At 46.6% G+C, this 18,834-nt stretch overlaps 1 protein-coding gene across 1 annotated transcript in view; it reads right to left on the minus strand.

The window, feature by feature from the left end:
* Positions 1 to 314: 314 nt before the first annotated feature.
* The window catches only part of LOC6602144, a 53,622-nt gene continuing 35,102 nt past the window's right edge, over positions 315 to 18,834 (minus strand). Inside the window, 9 exon segments of the mRNA XM_026986693.1 lie at positions 315 to 6,217; positions 6,304 to 6,498; positions 7,396 to 7,491; positions 7,694 to 7,827; positions 8,600 to 8,815; positions 14,439 to 14,618; positions 14,700 to 14,888; positions 17,058 to 17,213; positions 17,334 to 17,458. Of these exon segments, the coding sequence (XP_026842494.1) occupies positions 3,653 to 6,217; positions 6,304 to 6,498; positions 7,396 to 7,491; positions 7,694 to 7,827; positions 8,600 to 8,815; positions 14,439 to 14,618; positions 14,700 to 14,888; positions 17,058 to 17,213; positions 17,334 to 17,458 (3,856 nt within the window). The 3' untranslated portion in view covers positions 315 to 3,652.

Raw genomic sequence — 18,834 nt, forward strand, 5'->3', positions numbered from 1 at the left:
ATCACATACGCTGCAATGGAAAACTTTTGTGAAGTTGCATTGAAGCAAAATAAAATCATAAAATCATCATCGGTTCAGTAACCGATATTAGAGATATTATTCGTTACAATCGCTAGCGGTTTCGGTAAAATTTAAATATCTCTATAATTTCTATTTCTCTATTTCTAGTTAGTTTAAGTTAATAATGTATGTATAGTCGTACCTACTTTTATACCTGTATGTGCCTCTGGTAGGGGCTTTTGGCAGACATCGTTGGAGTGACATCCGTTCTGGCCCCGGAAGAAACAAATAAACTTAGTCAGTGGGGGTTTTTTTTCACATCGAATAAACATCTGTTTTATTTGCATTTCAGGGAGGTCGCAGCTCAGGGGAAAGATTGGGGAAGGGGTGTTTTGTCACATTTAATTGCAAGTGCTAAATGAGTTGAGTTTATCTTTCGTTTTCGTTTTCTTTTTCGTTTAACTATTATTTTTACCGATATTCTAACGTTGCTCTGATTATTACCACCCACTCTATTACCACTCTGATATTTTTCTCTAGATACTCGTATTGTTTGCTTGTATGTATGTATGTATTTTCCGCTAGCTACCCAATCTCTTCTATGTCTATGAATGTGCCGTGCCTCAGGAAGCTCGGTTGCGTAGTCCCTAGTCCTCTGAAACGGAGGAACACCGAAGCCTCGCTTCCCTGCGACACACTGAATCGTACTGGTAATCGTATAATCGCATACATATATGTATCTAAAACCGAATTTACACACTAAAAACGTGAAGCAGTTTTTCCGAGACAAGACAAGACAAAACAAAAACTAAAACCAATCCCTTCGATGGGCTCTCCGGTATCGCTAGCTGGCAAAAAGTCGCACTACGGTTGCAAGTTTGGTTTAGTTGACTCGAAAGTTCTACTACGTTCATGTACTATACATAATCGTACTATGTATGGTGTTGTGTGTATGTTAATGTATACTTAATTGCCAATTTCAGCAGTTTTGATGCTCGCAGCACGCAGGGTCGCAGTGCCAGCGGTTATCCGGGCTGAATTCTAGTTTCCGGTTCTACTTACATACTCATAAGATTTGGGCGTTTTCGTGTTCATCGATTCCATTCATTTTACAATGCTTTCTTAGTGGCTAGACGTGATCATAAATACTTGATACTCGATACATATGTATATTGTATAATTAATTGGGTGCAGTTTATGGATATTTTCTTACATCTGTATAAGTTGTGCAGATTCCCCGTGTTCTCCTGTCATCTCCGTCTGTCGTGTCTCTGTGTCTGTCTCAGTGTTTGTATCTGTGTCTGTGTCTTTTGTCGCCACTTGACAAAAATTTGTTTAGCCAAAAGGGATCGTTTGTTCGTTGCACGGATTCAAAAATGCGGTTCTCAAATTCGGGCAATACTTTTTGGCCTGCATATTCACTTTTTCCATAATCCATTACTCCTCCGCGGAGATCGAGGAGATCTGGTCGTGGCATACCATTTTGGCAATCATAAAATACATAGACTGAATCGACTTTTGCTGTTACTCTTCCAAGTATTCACTGAAATATGCCTTTTACCCCACGAGCACCGAGTAGAAGAAAAGGACCAGAGTGACTCAAAAGGGATTCAAAAACCCGACCCCTTTTGGCAGCTTAGGCGAAATAGTGGCAACCGTGGCTAGGAAATACTCCTTCTTACATCTAAGTCATAGGCCATAGGGTATTAGCTTAGCAACTAGTTGTTGTATGTGGTTCAAGAACACGTTTGATACATAGATAAAAACCGATCTCTGATAAAACGTCCTGTGTTATGTTTAGCTTGTATTCAAAAGTCATTAAAAATAAATTCAAATTCAAAATCGTCTGCTTCTCCGTAAGAGAATCCTTACGCTTTCGCTAAAAATGTAATATTCTTTGAAGGTTCTGTGTTGCTGTTTAGTTTGCTTACATGCTACAAATACTCGATAGTATAGTTCGTCTTGAGCCCTACACTAGTTGTCTATCATTTAAAATTGGACGCCAAAAAACAATTAACAAAATCGACGCGAAGCCTTACGAGTATTACTTGCTGAAAATTTCAATTGTAATTGTATTTGTGTGTGTGCTGTGTGTGCATCTTTATCTGCAGATACAGATGTAGATGCAGATGAAGATACAGATGCAGATGCAGATGTGTGTTCTCGTTTCGATCGAGTGTTTGTGTGGGTGAGTTCAGCTCATTGGTTGCTCATTTGCTTACTTCTGAATAAATAAGGCCAGTGGATACGCATACATCATAAAAGTACAATTCATATTTATCATATTCAATGTTTCACATTAATATACAAATCTAGTTAGTTTATAAAAGCGCTTTTGTCGGGTCCAAGCCACACACTTGCCAAACGTATGTCCTTTGTATAATCCCTTCTAGTAGCTGCAATGCAATCTACAAACGTAGCGAAAAGCTTGTATCCTTAACAATCCTAGCGATTTTATTAGCTCCCTCAGTTTAGTTGCTTCAAAGTTGTCTGGTATAAAAAATAGAAAAAATTTCGTGACAATAAAAACGGTTTTCCCTAGTACACATCATCTCCCATCTACATACATATTTTCGTATTTTCGTCGTATCGTATTCCAAAAACTATCTCAATATCGATGCCAAAAAGTATCCCTATCGAGAGCGATCATTAGGTAAATGTTCTTTCGAAGCTTCAGTACTAATAAAATCGGCTTAACTGCTACAGAGTAGGGCATACAATAGGTTCTCATACTTGAATATGAAACACGATATTAACTGCTTAGCCTATGCACACATGCACATGCACATATGTACACATGCAAGTGTATCTGCCTTAAATATGTATGTATGTATTCTTTTGTATCTCTATTGAAAATACGCTGCTGATTGCTTAAAAGTTGCTCGAAAAGTTAGTGTATCTGTCATTTGCTGTTATTGAACTACATTCCTATATATGTATGGGTATACTGCTGGCTATGTGCTGCGATTTCTCTAGCGATGTTCATCGTATTAAAATCACATTGATTGTACATGTAATGTGTATATACGTGTGTTTGTTCTGTTCGAGTGAGTGGCCGTTTGAAGAGAGAGAAGAGGATTCATTCATTGCTTATCCGTAAGCGTTGACCGACTAAGCGATCTGTCGATTTGTCGATTTGTCGGTCCCTCTGTATCTTTCGATACCTAATCACACACTGGCATTTCCATCTCTAGATTCGACAATCTTGACTAAGTTCTTGGTCATGTTCTTGTAGTTTTTTTTTGTGCTGTTTTCCAATGGTATGGCTGTAGTTGTTGTTCCTGGATTTCCTTTTGCTGGAGTGTCAGTTGCTGCGACAACGATGAATCAATCAATGAAACAATGTCCCTGCTCCCATTGCCGAACCAAAAGCAAATTGTGCGAATGAACGAAGGCGACGGGGACGAGGACGAGGACGACAACGACGAGTGGTGGTTGAGGAGGAAGTGGCGCACTCGAATTGCTGCCAGCGCCACAACAGATGTGCCAGAGCCCGAGCCCCACACCTAGCCCCAGCTCCCGACCGGCAACGAATGTCGGTGGAGCTGCTGTTGGGGCAGGACTCAGGAACGTGTGCGTTTGGGTTGCGTGCCGCTGTTCGCGAGTCTTCTGGATTTCTGGAGAGTTGTTCAGGCAGTCGCTGGGAGCATAACTAACAATAGTTGCCATTACCATACCACGGAAAGGTCCAGCACCATCAGTGCGGAAGCATCAGAGGCCGTGCCGTGCTGCTCAGTCTATGATGCGACTTGTCGATGCTTCCGCCTCCACATCCGCCTCCGCCGTACTCATCGTAGCTGAGCAGAGGGGATATCTTGAGGCCAGTCTTCTCGGGTATAATCTTGAAGTGGGGCTGGTCGGCACTCACCAGCAGGGGTCGCTTCATCGAGGAGTGCATGTACTCGTGGGGATGCGGGTGGGGATGCGCGGCCGCTCCAAGGGGTCGCCGGGTGCTGGGCACGTTCATCTTCTTGCACGGCTCCGGCTTGCTCTCGTAGTTCATCTGGCAGTTCTCCGGCGAGTACTTGTTCGGCTTGTAGATGGAGAAGATGTTGTTGATCAGACTGAGGGCCGAGTGGCCGCCGGCGGAGGCATGGTGAATGCCGGCTGTGGGCTGCTGTGTGAGCACGTTGCCCACGGTCGGGTGACTGTGCTCCGGGTAGAAGTTATTGTACTGGTACGAGGGTAGGACGTCCGCGGTCGGGTAGATCTTGTGCCCGTAGCCTGGCGCAGGCACATAGGCGGGCGCACGACCCGGTCCAGAGAGGTGATGGAACGAGGGGGTGTCGGCATTCTCAAAAAAAGGATATCCAGCATTGTTGGAGGACTCACTGGAGTCCAGCTGCGGCGGCGAGGGCATGCCTTCGAGCAGGGACTTCTTGATCATTAGGCGCTCGTGCTCCCGGTCGTGAAGGTCGATGGGTTGTCCGTTGTTGTAGCACCTCACGTTAACGTTCTTCACCTTGAGGCTGCTCTGCATGTTGCGCCGCATGTCCATGTTGATGGGGCTGGGTGGCTTGTCCAGCTGCTCCCAGTACTTCTCCAGATCGATGTTGAAGTCCTCCAGGTCGATTTCGGTTGTGTCTGAGCAAGTGTCGTCATCGAACAGATTTGATGGCTCCATTTCCAGCAGGGATTTGCTGCGTGTGGGTCGCTGGTAGTTGGGGTACCGACGCGCTGGGCTGCGGGGAGCAGGTGCCGCGGCCAAGTACCGTTCGTCCTCGTCCAGGAACTTGTCCTGCAGCAGCAGACGTTCGCGCTCCGCCCGTATGAAGTGCTCCAGATCGGTGTCGTAACGGCAGTGCATGTGCTCCTCTTCCTCTGCCGCTGGATGGTGGCCGGGGCAGTGAACACGGGACCGCGGTCGAACCACCAGATGGGGCTGTGGCTGTCGGTGGCAGCAGCAATCGTCCGCAGCACAGCAACATATCACGGTGGGGGCCAGCGTCCTCGGAGCCCGCCCCGCCCGGTGATCGGCCTCTGCCCGCTCCTCGAACAGCCAGTCCGCTGCGTTCAGATTCAGATTCCTGCTGCTGCCAGCCAGCAACTGCTGGGATGGGGCGCGACCCCGCGATCTGGCTGCCGCTCCTGATCCCGGGTAGATGTCGTCCAGCAGGCATCTGGCGCTGGTGCACTGGTCCCGGGCGCAACACCGGTGGGCCAGGGTTCGCTCGTCCAGGCTGTTGCTGTACAGCATGTGCATGTTGCGCCTGTAGGCTTCGCGCTTCTCTCGCCGCGTGTTCGAGGCGGGTGGCAGCTCGTAGTCAATGATGTCGAAGGGCATTGTCTTGGTGCTGGCACTGAACGAGTAGGACTTGGGCACTCCCGACCGATTTTTCAGTATGGAGGTGGTGGCCGGAGCAGCTGGGCCACTCCCACTGCCACTGCCACTGGCCACGCCGCCGCCGCTCTCAAAAACGTTGCCCTCGAAGCACCAGCTCTGCGACTTGGGGTACTGGAACTCCTTGCAGCTCTTGGAGCGATGCAGGCCGTATCCCGTGGAGCCCTCGCCCTCGCCGCGCCGCTCCCGGTTGACTCCTGCCTCGTCCGGATACTTTTCGTCTAGCTCGTTGATGTCGCGGAGCGGGCGGTAAGCGCCGTACTTGATACAGTCCGGTACATAGTCCTCATCCATGTCGTCCGAGCGATTGGAGTAGATGTTGTCCGTGTACCAGGTGGAGTCGAGCTGCTTTGGTCGCGGCTTTGCCTGTTGCAACTTGTCCCGCTTTGATTGGCGGTAGCTCTCGAAGCAGATGTTCTTCATCTTCTCCAGCTTCTGCTCGCGGATCCGTTCCCAGTTCTCCCAGTTCTTGTCGTTTTTGTTTCGGCGCCCGGACAAAATGAGTACGTCCTTGTCCTTCTCCCAGTCGGCACTGCTCTCGTCGCCGTAATCGATGTTCAGTCGCTTCGTCTCGGCCTCCGCTTCTCTCGGGATCTGGTGATTGGAATAGGTGGTGTGGGATGGTGCAGGTGCGATACTACTTCCGGCTAAGCTGCTATTATCGTTAACTACAATTCTAATCCTACGCTTGGTCTTATCCGTCGTCCTCGACGACGTTTGCAACGCCGACTTCTGCGGCCTATTCCGCTCGTCAGAAGGCGGCTCATCTTCTGGCTCTTCTGGCTGTCACACCTCCTGCAGATACTTGACCGGACAGTAGCCCTGGCGGTTGTCGGCTGAGCGCACCATGCACATACCATTAACCTCATCGCCGACCTGGTTGAACGAGCCAACATGGAATAGGAGGTTGATCTCGTTAGCCCCTTCTCGGCTCTCGCACACAATTGGATTTCGTTCATTACCTGTATGACAATCTGGTCTCTCAGTAGCGTGATCTTGTCGCTGCGCTCCCCATCGGACACTTGCAGATTGTGGGTAACCTGCAGGGGCTTCTCACTGGCGTTCAGACGCACACAGTACTTGGATGGAAAGAAGCCAACGCGTCCCAGGACCTTGCCCTTCCACCAGTCCGGATCGGATGTGTCAATGACAGTCACCTGAACGAAACGTGAAACAATTTAGTTGATGGGAGATGATCCATATCAATTCTTGACGTCTCCTAGCAAAAACCTGGCAGAAACAGACTTGAACCAACACCTAATTATATTTGTGTCTCCCTTCAATTGTTGTGAAATAGGACCATTATGATAGAATAGAGAAAACTGCATTAAGCATGGAAAAGGCATAGCTTATAGAGTAGAAAATTCGAAATTCAATACATCTGCCAAGTGGCAAGATGTAAGTACGAGTATCGATCTGACGACTGAAGACTCGTCCCAGATTATCGAACCGCACAGTAAATTATAAAACAAAAGTTCGGTTTATCCACCAGATTGCTCCTCTGGCAAGGACGAAGCCCGAACAAAAGCTAATCTGTAAATATTGAACACTTTGCCAGTGGAGAGGGGAGCGGAGGGGAGGGGGCACTCGCAATCAACGAATGTACACAGAAACGCAGCAACTATTATTATTTCTTCTTATTCGCTGTTTGCGTTGTCCTGTTTACGCAGTAGAAAAAAGAGCTCTGCCCCTCCCTGCACCCTCTTTATATTTCTGTCTTTGTTCAGATACATACGAGCCTGAACAGGGTAGGGTTCTGTTGTCCTTGTTCGTTTTAATATTGAATAAAGAATGGGAAATGCTAAATGCTAAATGCGAAATGCGAATATTTGTGTATGTATATCGTATATCGGGTGTACGCGTATTTCTGATTTTGTTATGCCAATTTCCTGTGCAGCGCAGCCATTGTGTGAGCTAAGCGCTCCGCTTAGTGGATTAAACAAAGCGTGTTGTTTATTATTCATAGTCGTGCATATGGCATACCATACCGATGGGAGGACGAGAACGGGAGTGAGAGTGAGAGTAGGGGTCGGTACTTGGGGGGACTTGCTCACCTTATAGCCAGCCTTGAGGTCGAGTTCGTCGGGATGCCGCGCCTTGAAGTTGTAGAGGATGACGTACAAGTTGGTGGGCAACAGACGATGCGATTTCTTGAAAATGTCGAATCGAAGCGAATCGAATGAGATGGGATTAGATTGGGGAAAGCGTGGATGCGTGAATGCAGTCATTGGCGGATGGTGCAGCAAAAATCAACGCACGAATAGCGAATGAGATTGAGAATGAGTGTGTGAGTGAGTGAGTGAGTGAGTGAGTGAATGAGAAGGGATGGGGGAATACCTGGGGATGTCTTACTGGTGAGAGGCATGGCGAAGTGCTGGCCGAGGACTGTGACTTCTCCAATTCATCCGGTAAATCGACGCTGCCACCACGCATGCCACGTGTGGCATACAACAGCTTGCGGCCCGTATGCGAGGGACTCGATGGCGCTGTAATGGTTTTGGATGCGTTAATCCCTGTTCCAGGACATGCTCAAGGTGTTTGGTTAGTTGGATGTAGTTGAAGTGAATGAACGTAAAAGAACAATTACAAAGATTAGCAATAGAGAAATGAGAATCTATAAAATACGCATAAAGATAAAATACATATACATATGGTAGAGATAGAGATAGAACAAGAGATATAGAGCGGTATTAGAGATTAGATAGGCGCAGTGTTTCAACATACAGTACTTCAGATAGTCCCCGCTAAGGTTGAGAAATACTGGTGTATGATCAGCAGATGTTGTTGCGATCTTTAACTGGAGCTTACGGTTTCTAAGTAATCATGTAATTACGTAATTGTAGCAAGTTTTACGAGATTAACCAAATCAAACTACTCAACAAAAGCTGTACTACGCAGAGTAGCGTTTTCAACGTATTTACATTGTAAGCGACTACATAGTAAGTGTGTTCTCTCTGCTATTGGATAGTTTGTGTGACTTAGATGGTGTTGGGTGTATACGTACTAGATCGAAATTAGGGTGAGGGAATTCGTTAGATTCGTTAGATTCGTTAGGAAGCCAAAGAGGAAGAAGTGGTGGCCTTTTTTCAATAGTTGATCGTAGGTACATAGGTGGTTGTTGGTTGGTTGGTTGGTTGGTTGGTTTTGTGCAGCGACGAGAGTATTCGAAGCTCTCGAAAGAGTCGGTATCGGTATCGGTATCGGCTTTGGGGCCGTTTACGGAATCGGAACGGGAAGTTTTACTGGGTTGCTACTTACAGTGCAGACGGCTGTTGTTCGATGGTGGAGTGCTGTGCTCCAGGTGGCCTCCCGATCCGCCGTGATAGTAGCCGGGGGCCGCTGATGTGGAGGCGCCCGCCACCGGCAGCTGCGGACGCCGCCGGAATTGGCCGTGCAGCTCCGACGACTCGGGGGAGTCCAGGCTCAGGGATTTCATGCGTAAGTTCAACTTTTGCCGGCGCGGTGAGTGCGGTGCTGTTGTTGTTGTTGTTGGAGTTGGAGTTTTTTTTGGTAGGGTTTATTGGTGTGTGTTAGACCATGTTTTGTTGTATTTGTGGTCGGACAATACAAAACATGAGAGATGTTTTTGTTTTTGATAAAACGTGGAATAAAAATATATTGATTTTAATTTCATTTGTTCAGCATTGATCATGTCGATGAAAAATAGAATCTATGCATCTACAGTTTCAAGACAGAAACCAAACAAATACCGAAAATGTAATCAAATTAAAATTGAAACATTCAGTGGCCTTGCGGCCCCACATCGAGAGAAATTATTATTGTAGAAGTACAGTATGTAATACATATATATCTATTGTTTCTTAAACTTAGCAACATTCAACGTTCAGAGACAGAAAGAGAGACAGCGAGTGTGTGTGTGTGTGTGTGTGTGTGTCGGGCATGTCCAGTGTGCTCTCTCTGGGCATCCCGTTTCAGCTGCCGCAAGAACAGAAACCAACAAGAAAGAAGGAAACTTTCTGCTGTCGTAGGTGTGGAAATAGTGGAAAACTTGATTCCAGTCTGCACTGTGAAACAGAACAGTGCTGTGCTGTGCCAGAGGTATGTGAGTGTGTCCATGGAAAATGAATGTAATGAAATGAATGGGTGGAAGTCCTACGAGCTAGGTTCTTATACGTATATGTGAATGAGAACGAGAATGCTTCCCTTTCACATCCTTCTCGTTGTCCGTGCAATATTTACAACAATCAAACAGCAAAAGAACATGTGCAATCGTCAAATATAACTTAATACTTTAATCGTACAGTACGTTTAAGGTTGCTCATATCCAGGCTCTATAAAGTACAAGAATCGAAATTAACTACGGTTTAAATAATTACGAGTACGTACTACATTTATATGTATACATTTATATAGCTCTGCACGAGTATGGGTGAATTAACTACTTTGAGTATTTTATAATAATTACTGTGATGCATTTTTAACATTAATTGAGCTAGGATTCGTGTCTAGGGGTACAGAAAATTCGAAACTTAAGAGATAAGAGATAAAATAATCTTGTTATATATGAAGACTTTAAGTGTCGCTACGCAATGCTGCTCCACCCCCTTCTTCCTTCCTTCTTATCATCTCTTCTATGCTCTACCGTGCCTCAGCTCAGCCGGACTCTGCGCCTGGCCTTGGACTCCTCCGGGAGAGCGGCCTCTGGGCTCTTAAGGCTGGCTCGCGGCAGCATCAGGGGCTCGCCAAAGGGACGTGCTGTTTCAGTTTTCGGATTCGTTGATGCTGTGTCAAATAAGTACATTAATATCATCGCTTGTAATTTCAGTCCAGCTTTCGGCAATTTTCATGGTTAGTAGCAAGTAGCTTCGATGGATCCAGCTCATTGTTAGGGGAACCGAACCGGATGGCCCCAAGCATGGTTCAGTGTTAGCCCCAGCCGCCTTTGACCGAGCGACTGGGTCGGAGGCCAGTGCAAAGAAATGTGAATTAAAACTAATTATACCAAATGAACACACAAAGACCGCAGAAAAGAAAAAGAAAATATTAAACAGTAAGACGCCAGCGTTCATGCATAAGGAAAACCAAAAGATGCGGCCACCGAGGGTGGAGAGTGCTGCCTGGGCCAAGTAATAGAGCAGAAACATAATCCTAGGGAAATAACTACCGAGTCTCGCTCGAAGGAAGTCGAGACCAACAACAACAGCACAACTGACGACAACATGCAGAGAGGAATGGCGAAAAACAACTCTATAAAAGGCTGACCGACAATAAGATACCCGCTATTACTCCAAACTACCCAGCGAGCTTATCGCTTTACAATTTAAGATTCCTTTATACAGAAAATACAAGCTTTAGAAATAGTCGAGGTAAAATTGGTCGAAGATTACTTGATTACCGTGGTCGACACAAGAATTTTGGCGCAGACCCTGAGAGGGAAGGACCTATTTCTGCCTGCTGCATACAGGTGCATGGATACATTATACCCTTGTCCGCTGCGAGTACTCAGTATTGAAGCAGGCGGAAAGCCCTGGGAAAGGCAGGCCCAAAAAGGAATGAAAAAATTGTGTGTCATAACAATTTTTAGCATAATTATGTTCGGCTAGGGACAGACCCCAGTTCCTAGTTCCCAGCGCTGCCTACCCCCATCTCCCATCTCACATCCTCCTCCACGCGCTAAGAAGTTACATAGCCGAAGACAAAAAAGTTTTTCGCCAGCGACTTTAAAGTTGTTTCTGTGGGTGAATTCTGGATCGGGAGCCGGAGCTGGGGCTGGGGCTAGGGCTTGCGTTGGAGCATCAGAAATGCAGCAGTCTTCAAGCACAAATGAATCGAGTTGTGGGAGTTGGCATGAGCTGCGAAAAAAGTTTTTTCCCCGTCAGCAGCATTTGTATGCAATGCAAGCAGTGCACTGCTTGGAGCATTCGCGCTCGTTCTTTCCATTTTCTAGGAAGTTACGCGGCTGAATTTTTGCACAAGAGTTGACAATGGCTTGTAATTTACACGGCATCAGCAGTAGGCAACAACACTGGCTGAACTAAAGAGACGAATTCGGTGTTCTTTCGTCTCAGACCAAGCTGGAGCCATGATGGAGCCGCTTTCACCAGAAAAAGGAACTCGGGCATGTACACAAATGATGGGAATATGCGCCTGGACTGCTGTTGCCGTTGTAGTTGCTTTTGTTTGTTGGTGTGCAACGGAAATGAGCCATTTGCTTGAAGTGCAAACTGGGTTAAGACTAATTGGCATTTACTCTGGCCTTTGTTTGAGCGGGCTGCCTCGTCACGGGCTCCGCGGCCTGGCACTCACGACTCGAAATTAAAATAACTGAAAAGCGCCTGACTCTTCTGTCTTTTGGCTGGGGTGCAGACATTTATTGTAAACACAGATGCACATAGACGAACAGATACGTATATACACTCATCTGTGGCCTGCCACAGGACAAAACATTAAATAATGGAAGACAAGGCTCGGCGGACCGAAGATCTTGGTACCCCTGCAGATCGATCATTGCCTCGTGAGCTTTAGAGATTAGAGTGGTCCGATATGTATTCGTATTGATCAAATTTGGAAAGTTCTGGCATATTATACTGGCCTCTGCAAGGGCAAAATCGATACAAGAAACACTGAAACACATTTTAAACATCAATTGCGAATGATAACTAAAAGCATTACTATCTTGACTAGAAGCGGTGATTTGAGTTTTTGTTGAAGTTGATGTCGATGTCGATGTCGATGCAGTGCTGGTTGAAGTTCTTGCAATATTAAGGGGGGTTTGGGATGATGAAGATGGTGAGGTGCTCAGATGGTGGGCTGATGGTGGTGATGACTTGTGGTGCTTTATGAGAGGGTTGTTGGATAGGTTGGGAAGCTTGTGATAATGACTATAAGGTCTATTGCTATGATTATGGTTATGGTTATGGTGTGGCTCTTGCTGGTATGTGTCGTATTTACTTTCCGGCAACGAGATCGATCGATTCTGGGACGATTTCTTCCGCAAGAGTCCGTAACCGGACAACGGTCGAAACCCGGCGAACAGACGCCTCCGCAGTCCCGTATCGCTCGCGAGGTAGCTGCTGCCGCTTCCGGTGCCGGTGCCGGTACTGCCACTGGTAGTGGCACTGGCACAGGCGCCGCTCCCGGATGGCTGATGATGCAAGGGTGACGATGTTGCTGCTGCTGCTGCTGCTGCTGCTGCTACTGAAGAGGATGCGGCATACTGTGGCAGCCCCGCATACGGCTGATGCAGAGCGCCGGCGGTATAGTAGTTGATGCCGAAGCCATTGCTGATGTACGCCGAGCTGGACATATTCGAGACGGGGGCAAAGAACTGCCCGCAGCGTTGATCTTTGTGTTTCGGTTCGAAGTTTGTTGTTTGTTGTTTGATGTTGTTTGTTATTTGATTGGTCATTTGGTTATTTGGTTAATTAGTGGTGGCAAGCGAAACGAAAATTGGCAAAAAAGATATGGACACGAAAGAATATATAGATATATATATATATATATGAATGTATATACTGCACATTTCACTAAACCTAGAATGTGTCTGTGCTGTGTAGAGGCCTGCCAGGACATAGGATACAAAGCATCCCAGAGACAGACAGGAGGCAATAGGCAGTCTCCAATCAATCAGTCAGGGGCTGCATTAACACTCTCTGCCAATTGGAATAATGCATCTGCAGACCGCAAGGGAATGCCAGTTGCTGTTGCTGTTGCTGTTGCCAGTTGCAACATGCAACTGCGGCGCTAATTATGTGCACATTTGTCAAGATTTGGCAACGTCGTTTCATGTGATTGCTCTTGAGACAATGGAAGAGCCATCCTTGGCCTTCCTGTCTGCCCTGGGCGTCTTGTGGCAATCTATTTTAATGGAAACTCATTCGCTCGTGATGCAGAATCGGCTCGGAAAAAGCTGCAACACAGAACTCATTCGCACACACACTCACAATCAGAAACGTTCTCGGAATCAAGCTGATGCTGTTGACTCTCCCCGATTAGATTATTTGAGTAGAGAATGCATGGATATTGTCTCCGTATATACGTATATATGTGGCATAAGTAAATCAAAGTGTTTAGCATATACAAATTAATTGCGGTTAACTACATACGATATGGTTCATAGATACTAGATATCTTTGCGTTCATTGTGTATATGTATAGGTATATGTATGTATGTATGCTGGCGATGCTGGATGATACTGACTAAGATACGAGAAAAATGTATTCAGAAACTGTTCCAGTCAAACGCACTTCAACTGAAACTCTAAGATATATTTGATTTATAGACAAAATGCATATTGTTGTGTGTTGTTGGTGTGTATATCCGTGTATCTTGTACGTGTGATATGTACGTGTGTACGGGTGGAGTGGGCGGAGTGGGAGTGTGTGTCTTAGTAATTGTTTAAATATTGGCCAAAATCTAAATCGCAAGCGTAGTATCAACTGCCAAGCGAAGCAATAATGGGGGCAACTATTTGGTTAGGGCAATGCGAATGAAGTTGAAATTGAAATTGAAATTGATTTGCCATATCTAGATACAAATTTGTAGAAAAAGACAGAGAGAAAATGCAATCGAGTGTAACTAAATACAACTAAGATATGTGAGTGGATGGATGAGCAACTACTTTCTCAAGAAGATATTATGGAGGAAATCTACATGAGGTATCTTTTGGATTACAATCGACGCGTCGACTTTGGCTTGATGTGAATGTTGGGGAGTGTGGGGCTAGAGAAATGCGGAAGATGGTTTTAGTTGGGTGTGGGGTGGCGGTGGGGGTGGGGGTAGCTGAAGCACTGAGACGGTATACGGGAGTATATGGGACTCGGGACAGAAACAGACAGAGATCGAAAGTAAGAGGAGAGTCAGAGAGGGAATACAGAGGAGTACAAAAAGATGAAACCAAAACCAAAACCAAGACCGAAGCCGAAACCAAAACCGAAACTACAACATAACATACTTATTTAGAAAAGATCAGAAAAATGTGAACTCAGCAGAAAGAGAAACAGAAAGAGACAGAAGTGGATGAAGTGAGGTGAGTGTGAGAACAAAAGACAGATGGGGATAGATGAAGAGATAGTTTTTAGAGAGATAGAGAGTAACAACAAACTACTTTTGCTGCCATTTGGTGATTTGTCGGACCTGAACTACTCGATATATCTTGGGTGGGCACTGGCAGGCCGCCACGTTGCTGCTGCAGCTCCTGTTGCTGCAGTTGCACGCCCAGAATGGGCATGGCCACGGGCGGCGGACGCACGCCCCGTCCGGCCCGCACCGCTGCCGCCTGCGCCACCGATGCCAAACTTCGTTGCTGCTGCTGATATTGCTGCTGTTGTAGCTGCTGCTGTTGCATTTGTTGCTGCTGCTGCTGTTGTACTTGTTGCTGTTGCTGTTGCTGCTGTTGCTGCTGCTGCTGCTGTTGCTGCTGCTGTTCCTGCTCCTGCAAGGCCAGCTCGGAGACACTGACAATAGGTATATCCGCCGGCCGTAGGCCCGGCACCATCTCCCGCTCAGTGAACGCGGGTCCGGGGATCGAGCCTCCCACGAAGCTGCCATCCAGCACCTTGGCCTGGACGGACTTGTCGGCGCCTGCTGCAAGATGCCCGGATTTAAGTTCGCCGGCTTGTTTCAGCACGCGGTAAATTTGATCGATTTCGGTTATTTCTTTGGGTGCCGTAGGAGAGTTGACAAGTTCATTGATTCGGTTCATTGGTTGGTTGTTTGGTTGTTTGGTTGGTGAAGGGCGATGGTGGCCAGTTTTGATTTTGGTTTGATCGATTTCAATTCGTATTCAATTTTGGATACAGTATTTTTGATGACCGTGCGTGGTTGATATTTTGATATTTTGGAATTGATATTACAAATTGGAAGTGGTTTGAGCAGTTCTCTAATTTGGAATGAGCTTAATGGATGGGGAGGGAGTTTGGAGTCTACTTATCATGATCTCAACTGCATAGAAGTACATATGTATGTAGATAGGGGATAGTGTGGGGGACTGAGATTTGACTAACGTTACGCTAGTGGGTTTTACATCCTGCCCGCAAGCGATCGACCTCCTCGAGGTCTGTTGGCTGCCCGAAGACCCGTCCCCAAGGAGTACCCCGCAAGAGCTATGCGGAATGAGAGTGAGGCAACTTCTAGTGAACTGTTCGACATACTGGTGAATTACTGTACGAGTACGAGTACGAGTACGAGTACGAGTAGGAGTATGTGGTGGCTATAGCATGCTCCGCTACTGCAATTGATTTATTTTTCTTTGGGGCCCTTTAGCTCCTTCGATTTACCGACGAGTGGGTGTCCTCCGAGTGGATCTAGCTTGTGTAATTTGTGTAATATGTATGTTTATTCGTGTTTGGTTGTATGTTTTGATGTTAGATTGACTCTGAGCTGATTGTTCATTCGCTGATTGTCTCGCTAGTTAAGTGAGTTAAAGCGCAACAGTCAAACAACAACGAAAAATCCAAAAATCCAATAAAAATCATAAGGTTCAAGCGCATTGCAGTCGAGTATCTGGCGCGGACATCGCACGACAAACACGTACACGAGTACGTATAGATCGCAGATGCTATGTATAGCTATTGATATTGATTTATATGTGGGTACGTACAGCTATGGCATATACTATATATGTTAGAGTAATACTGATCATTTGGATACCTAGCTGCGCAATGCGTTGCATGAAGGGCGTCTTTTGACGGAATTTCGCGTTCGGATTTGAGCTCGGATTCGGATTGGAACTCGAACTCGAGCTCGGATCCGGCACACTCAGCTGATCCTCTGCCTGATCTTCTACCGTTGCCACAACGGACTCCTGTTGCCATGCTAGTGGGGTTCGGTGTGGTTTGTCGGAGGGGTGTTCGGTTTTCGGTGTTCGGTGAGTGGGGGAAGAGGATTTCAATGGAAATTCAGATTGAGTTATTCACATTAATGCTGAGACGACAATTTGGAATTCGTGTTGATTAACTACTTGCAGATGGATGGCACTTGCATTCTCGAGGAATGTAACAAACTGGCACTCCTTCACAGTTCAATGAGCAGGCAAATCATCTTCATCATCATCATCCTACGAGTATCTACACACTGCAGGCACCTCTGTACGTGTATCTGTTTCGAGGACAACGGGACAGACGGGAGGGCCAAGAAAATTGCAAAGCTCTTGTTCGCTGGTGCTTAGAGAATTGCGACACAAATCACAAATGCCACAGCCTGTATGCCGCCACGAGTGCCATAAATCCATTGTGAAATCAACTGATACCAAGGCAATCACAGACTCGCTCCGCCCTGAGCAGCTCAGATCAATAAATGTATGCCAAATGGTAAGCAAAATGTATGCAAAATGTGGCTTCCGTGGTCCGGGGATGGTGGGCGGAAGAGTGCCAGTTGGAGACCAGAGTCCAGAGACCAGAGACCATAGACCATAGACTATACTAAGAGAACAGAGAGCATGCAATGCAATTGTTTCGAGCCTCAAGGTTAGTTCCTGGAACAGGATATGCCAGGTGCTGCCTCCATGCAAATGCAGTTAGGGCACGGTTAGCCGGACAAATTGTTGGGGGACTTGGACTTCCAGCCAAGCACATTTCGGCACGACAACATTTCCCCCACAAGTCGTTATTTCCCCCCACATTCCCTCCAAAGCGGGTCTGTCTCCGTGTTGGTGAGTGTATCTGCATGTGGGCTTGCGTGTTAGTGTGTGCGTGTGTGTGCGAGTGTGTTTGTCAGGGGACATGGCTGTGATGATAATGCGTGCCAGATACTTACTTTCCTCCTCAACATCAACACGATTCTCCAGCTCGGAGGTGCTCTTCTGGCGCCGCAGGAGCTTCTGCTTGGGCTGGCAGCGCGGCAGATTCGGGGCACAGTCTCCGTGGGCATTCAGCTTGCAGATGCGGCAGCGTAGGCCTTGCCGCGTGTGTCCTATAAGAGGGAAGGCCCATTGCCAGCAAATGGTTAGTGGCTTACTCGTAAAAGTGTACTGATTTGGGTGGGGATAGGAATGAGAATTGGGATTGGGACTGGGACTGGGCCCATACGCACCTCTCAGTATCTGCGAGCAGGCATCGCAGGCCGTTATCTTCTTGTACGTGTACTCCTGCAGATGGTGGCTCCCGTCCAGGTTGGGGCGCAGCGGCTCGGAGGCCGTGCTGGAGGCACCATTACGCCTGTGTGGGAAGGGGGAAGGTGGCAAAAGGGTTCGGCATCAGTAAGAAGGCTAGGCAATGGAGTCGTCGCAAATGTTGCACTTGTCCCCCATTTCTCGTTACACCACCGGCCGGGCCGGGCCAGGCCAGGCCCGGAGCATATGCTGATCAACTTTATGGCAGCTTTTGTTTCATATTTTATGCTATTTCAGATTGCTGTTACACACGACAAACAATGCACAACAAACAATGGGGTGTGGACAATGCACAGTGGATAATAGACAATGGACTTCCTGTGCTTGGACAGGAAAAGAATTAGAATAAATGTATTTAAAAGCAGACAACACTCGGCTCTCTACTCAGCCCTATTGGATTCATTGGAATCTGTTACAATGCCCATTCGATACTGTTCGAGTGGACTTCACAGCCAGACGATCATCTCTGCCAAATGCACTGTGCTGTTATTTATGTTCTGCACACAGCACAACGAAAGCATTTCAACAATTTAATTTCATATTTAACACAGAGATACAACCAATTTGCAATTGCAACTGAAACTTTTCCCTCTCTCTCTCCCTCACACACACACACACACACACACACAAGAGGTGCACTTGTATTTACCAGAAAAAAACAGAAAGGGTGAAAGAAGGCTGGCACTCCTCCGGCTCAGGCTCAGGCTCAGACCTAGGCCCGGTCCGGAATCAGGAGTGTTGGTAAGTGCACACAGATGCGGATGAGCGCAGAGGAACGGACATCCAGGCAGCCTGCAGTAGGGACAGACAGTCGAACGGACAGACGCACGAGAAAATAAATTCAGTTGAGCTCATCGGCACAATATTTATAAAGTTGTGTGCTGAAAGTGCGTAAAATACGAGTACACAATTTCCCGCAAGTGGCCGATTGGCGATTGGTGGGAAAGTGGGAAAGTGGGGAAAGTGCAACACTTATGAATAACCAACTACAGATGATGATTGATTTTGCATTTGCAGAGAATTCTTAAGCTATATTAAATATTGTACAAATTATGTGGCACTGCCAGCAAATTACCAAGATAGATTTCTGGCCAAGGTGTCAGCTCTCTAATCGATTTATAATTAAAATACATCTCTATTGTGTACATCAGCTATCGGAGTTTGATATCTACATATGTATGTGTACTGGGGGAGGCTACGATTAATTGAGTTTGGTTTTGAATTCAATGCATTGGCATACTTAATGGGTTTATCGAGCTAGTCGTGTGGCTAAAATATCACATGATATATTGTACATTTACTAGGTAGGTATACATATGTACTAGGCATCGAGGTGATTTGGTGGTGGAGGTGTGAGTGTGAATGTGAATGTGAATGGGTCTGTGGTTGCAGTTTCTATGGCAAAATGCTATAACCAAAGAG

This window comes from Drosophila persimilis, unplaced genomic scaffold (genome assembly GCF_003286085.1).
Source record: "Drosophila persimilis strain 14011-0111.01,24,50 unplaced genomic scaffold, DperRS2 tig00000002-arrow-pilon, whole genome shotgun sequence".
NCBI lineage: Eukaryota > Metazoa > Arthropoda > Insecta > Diptera > Drosophilidae > Drosophila > Drosophila persimilis.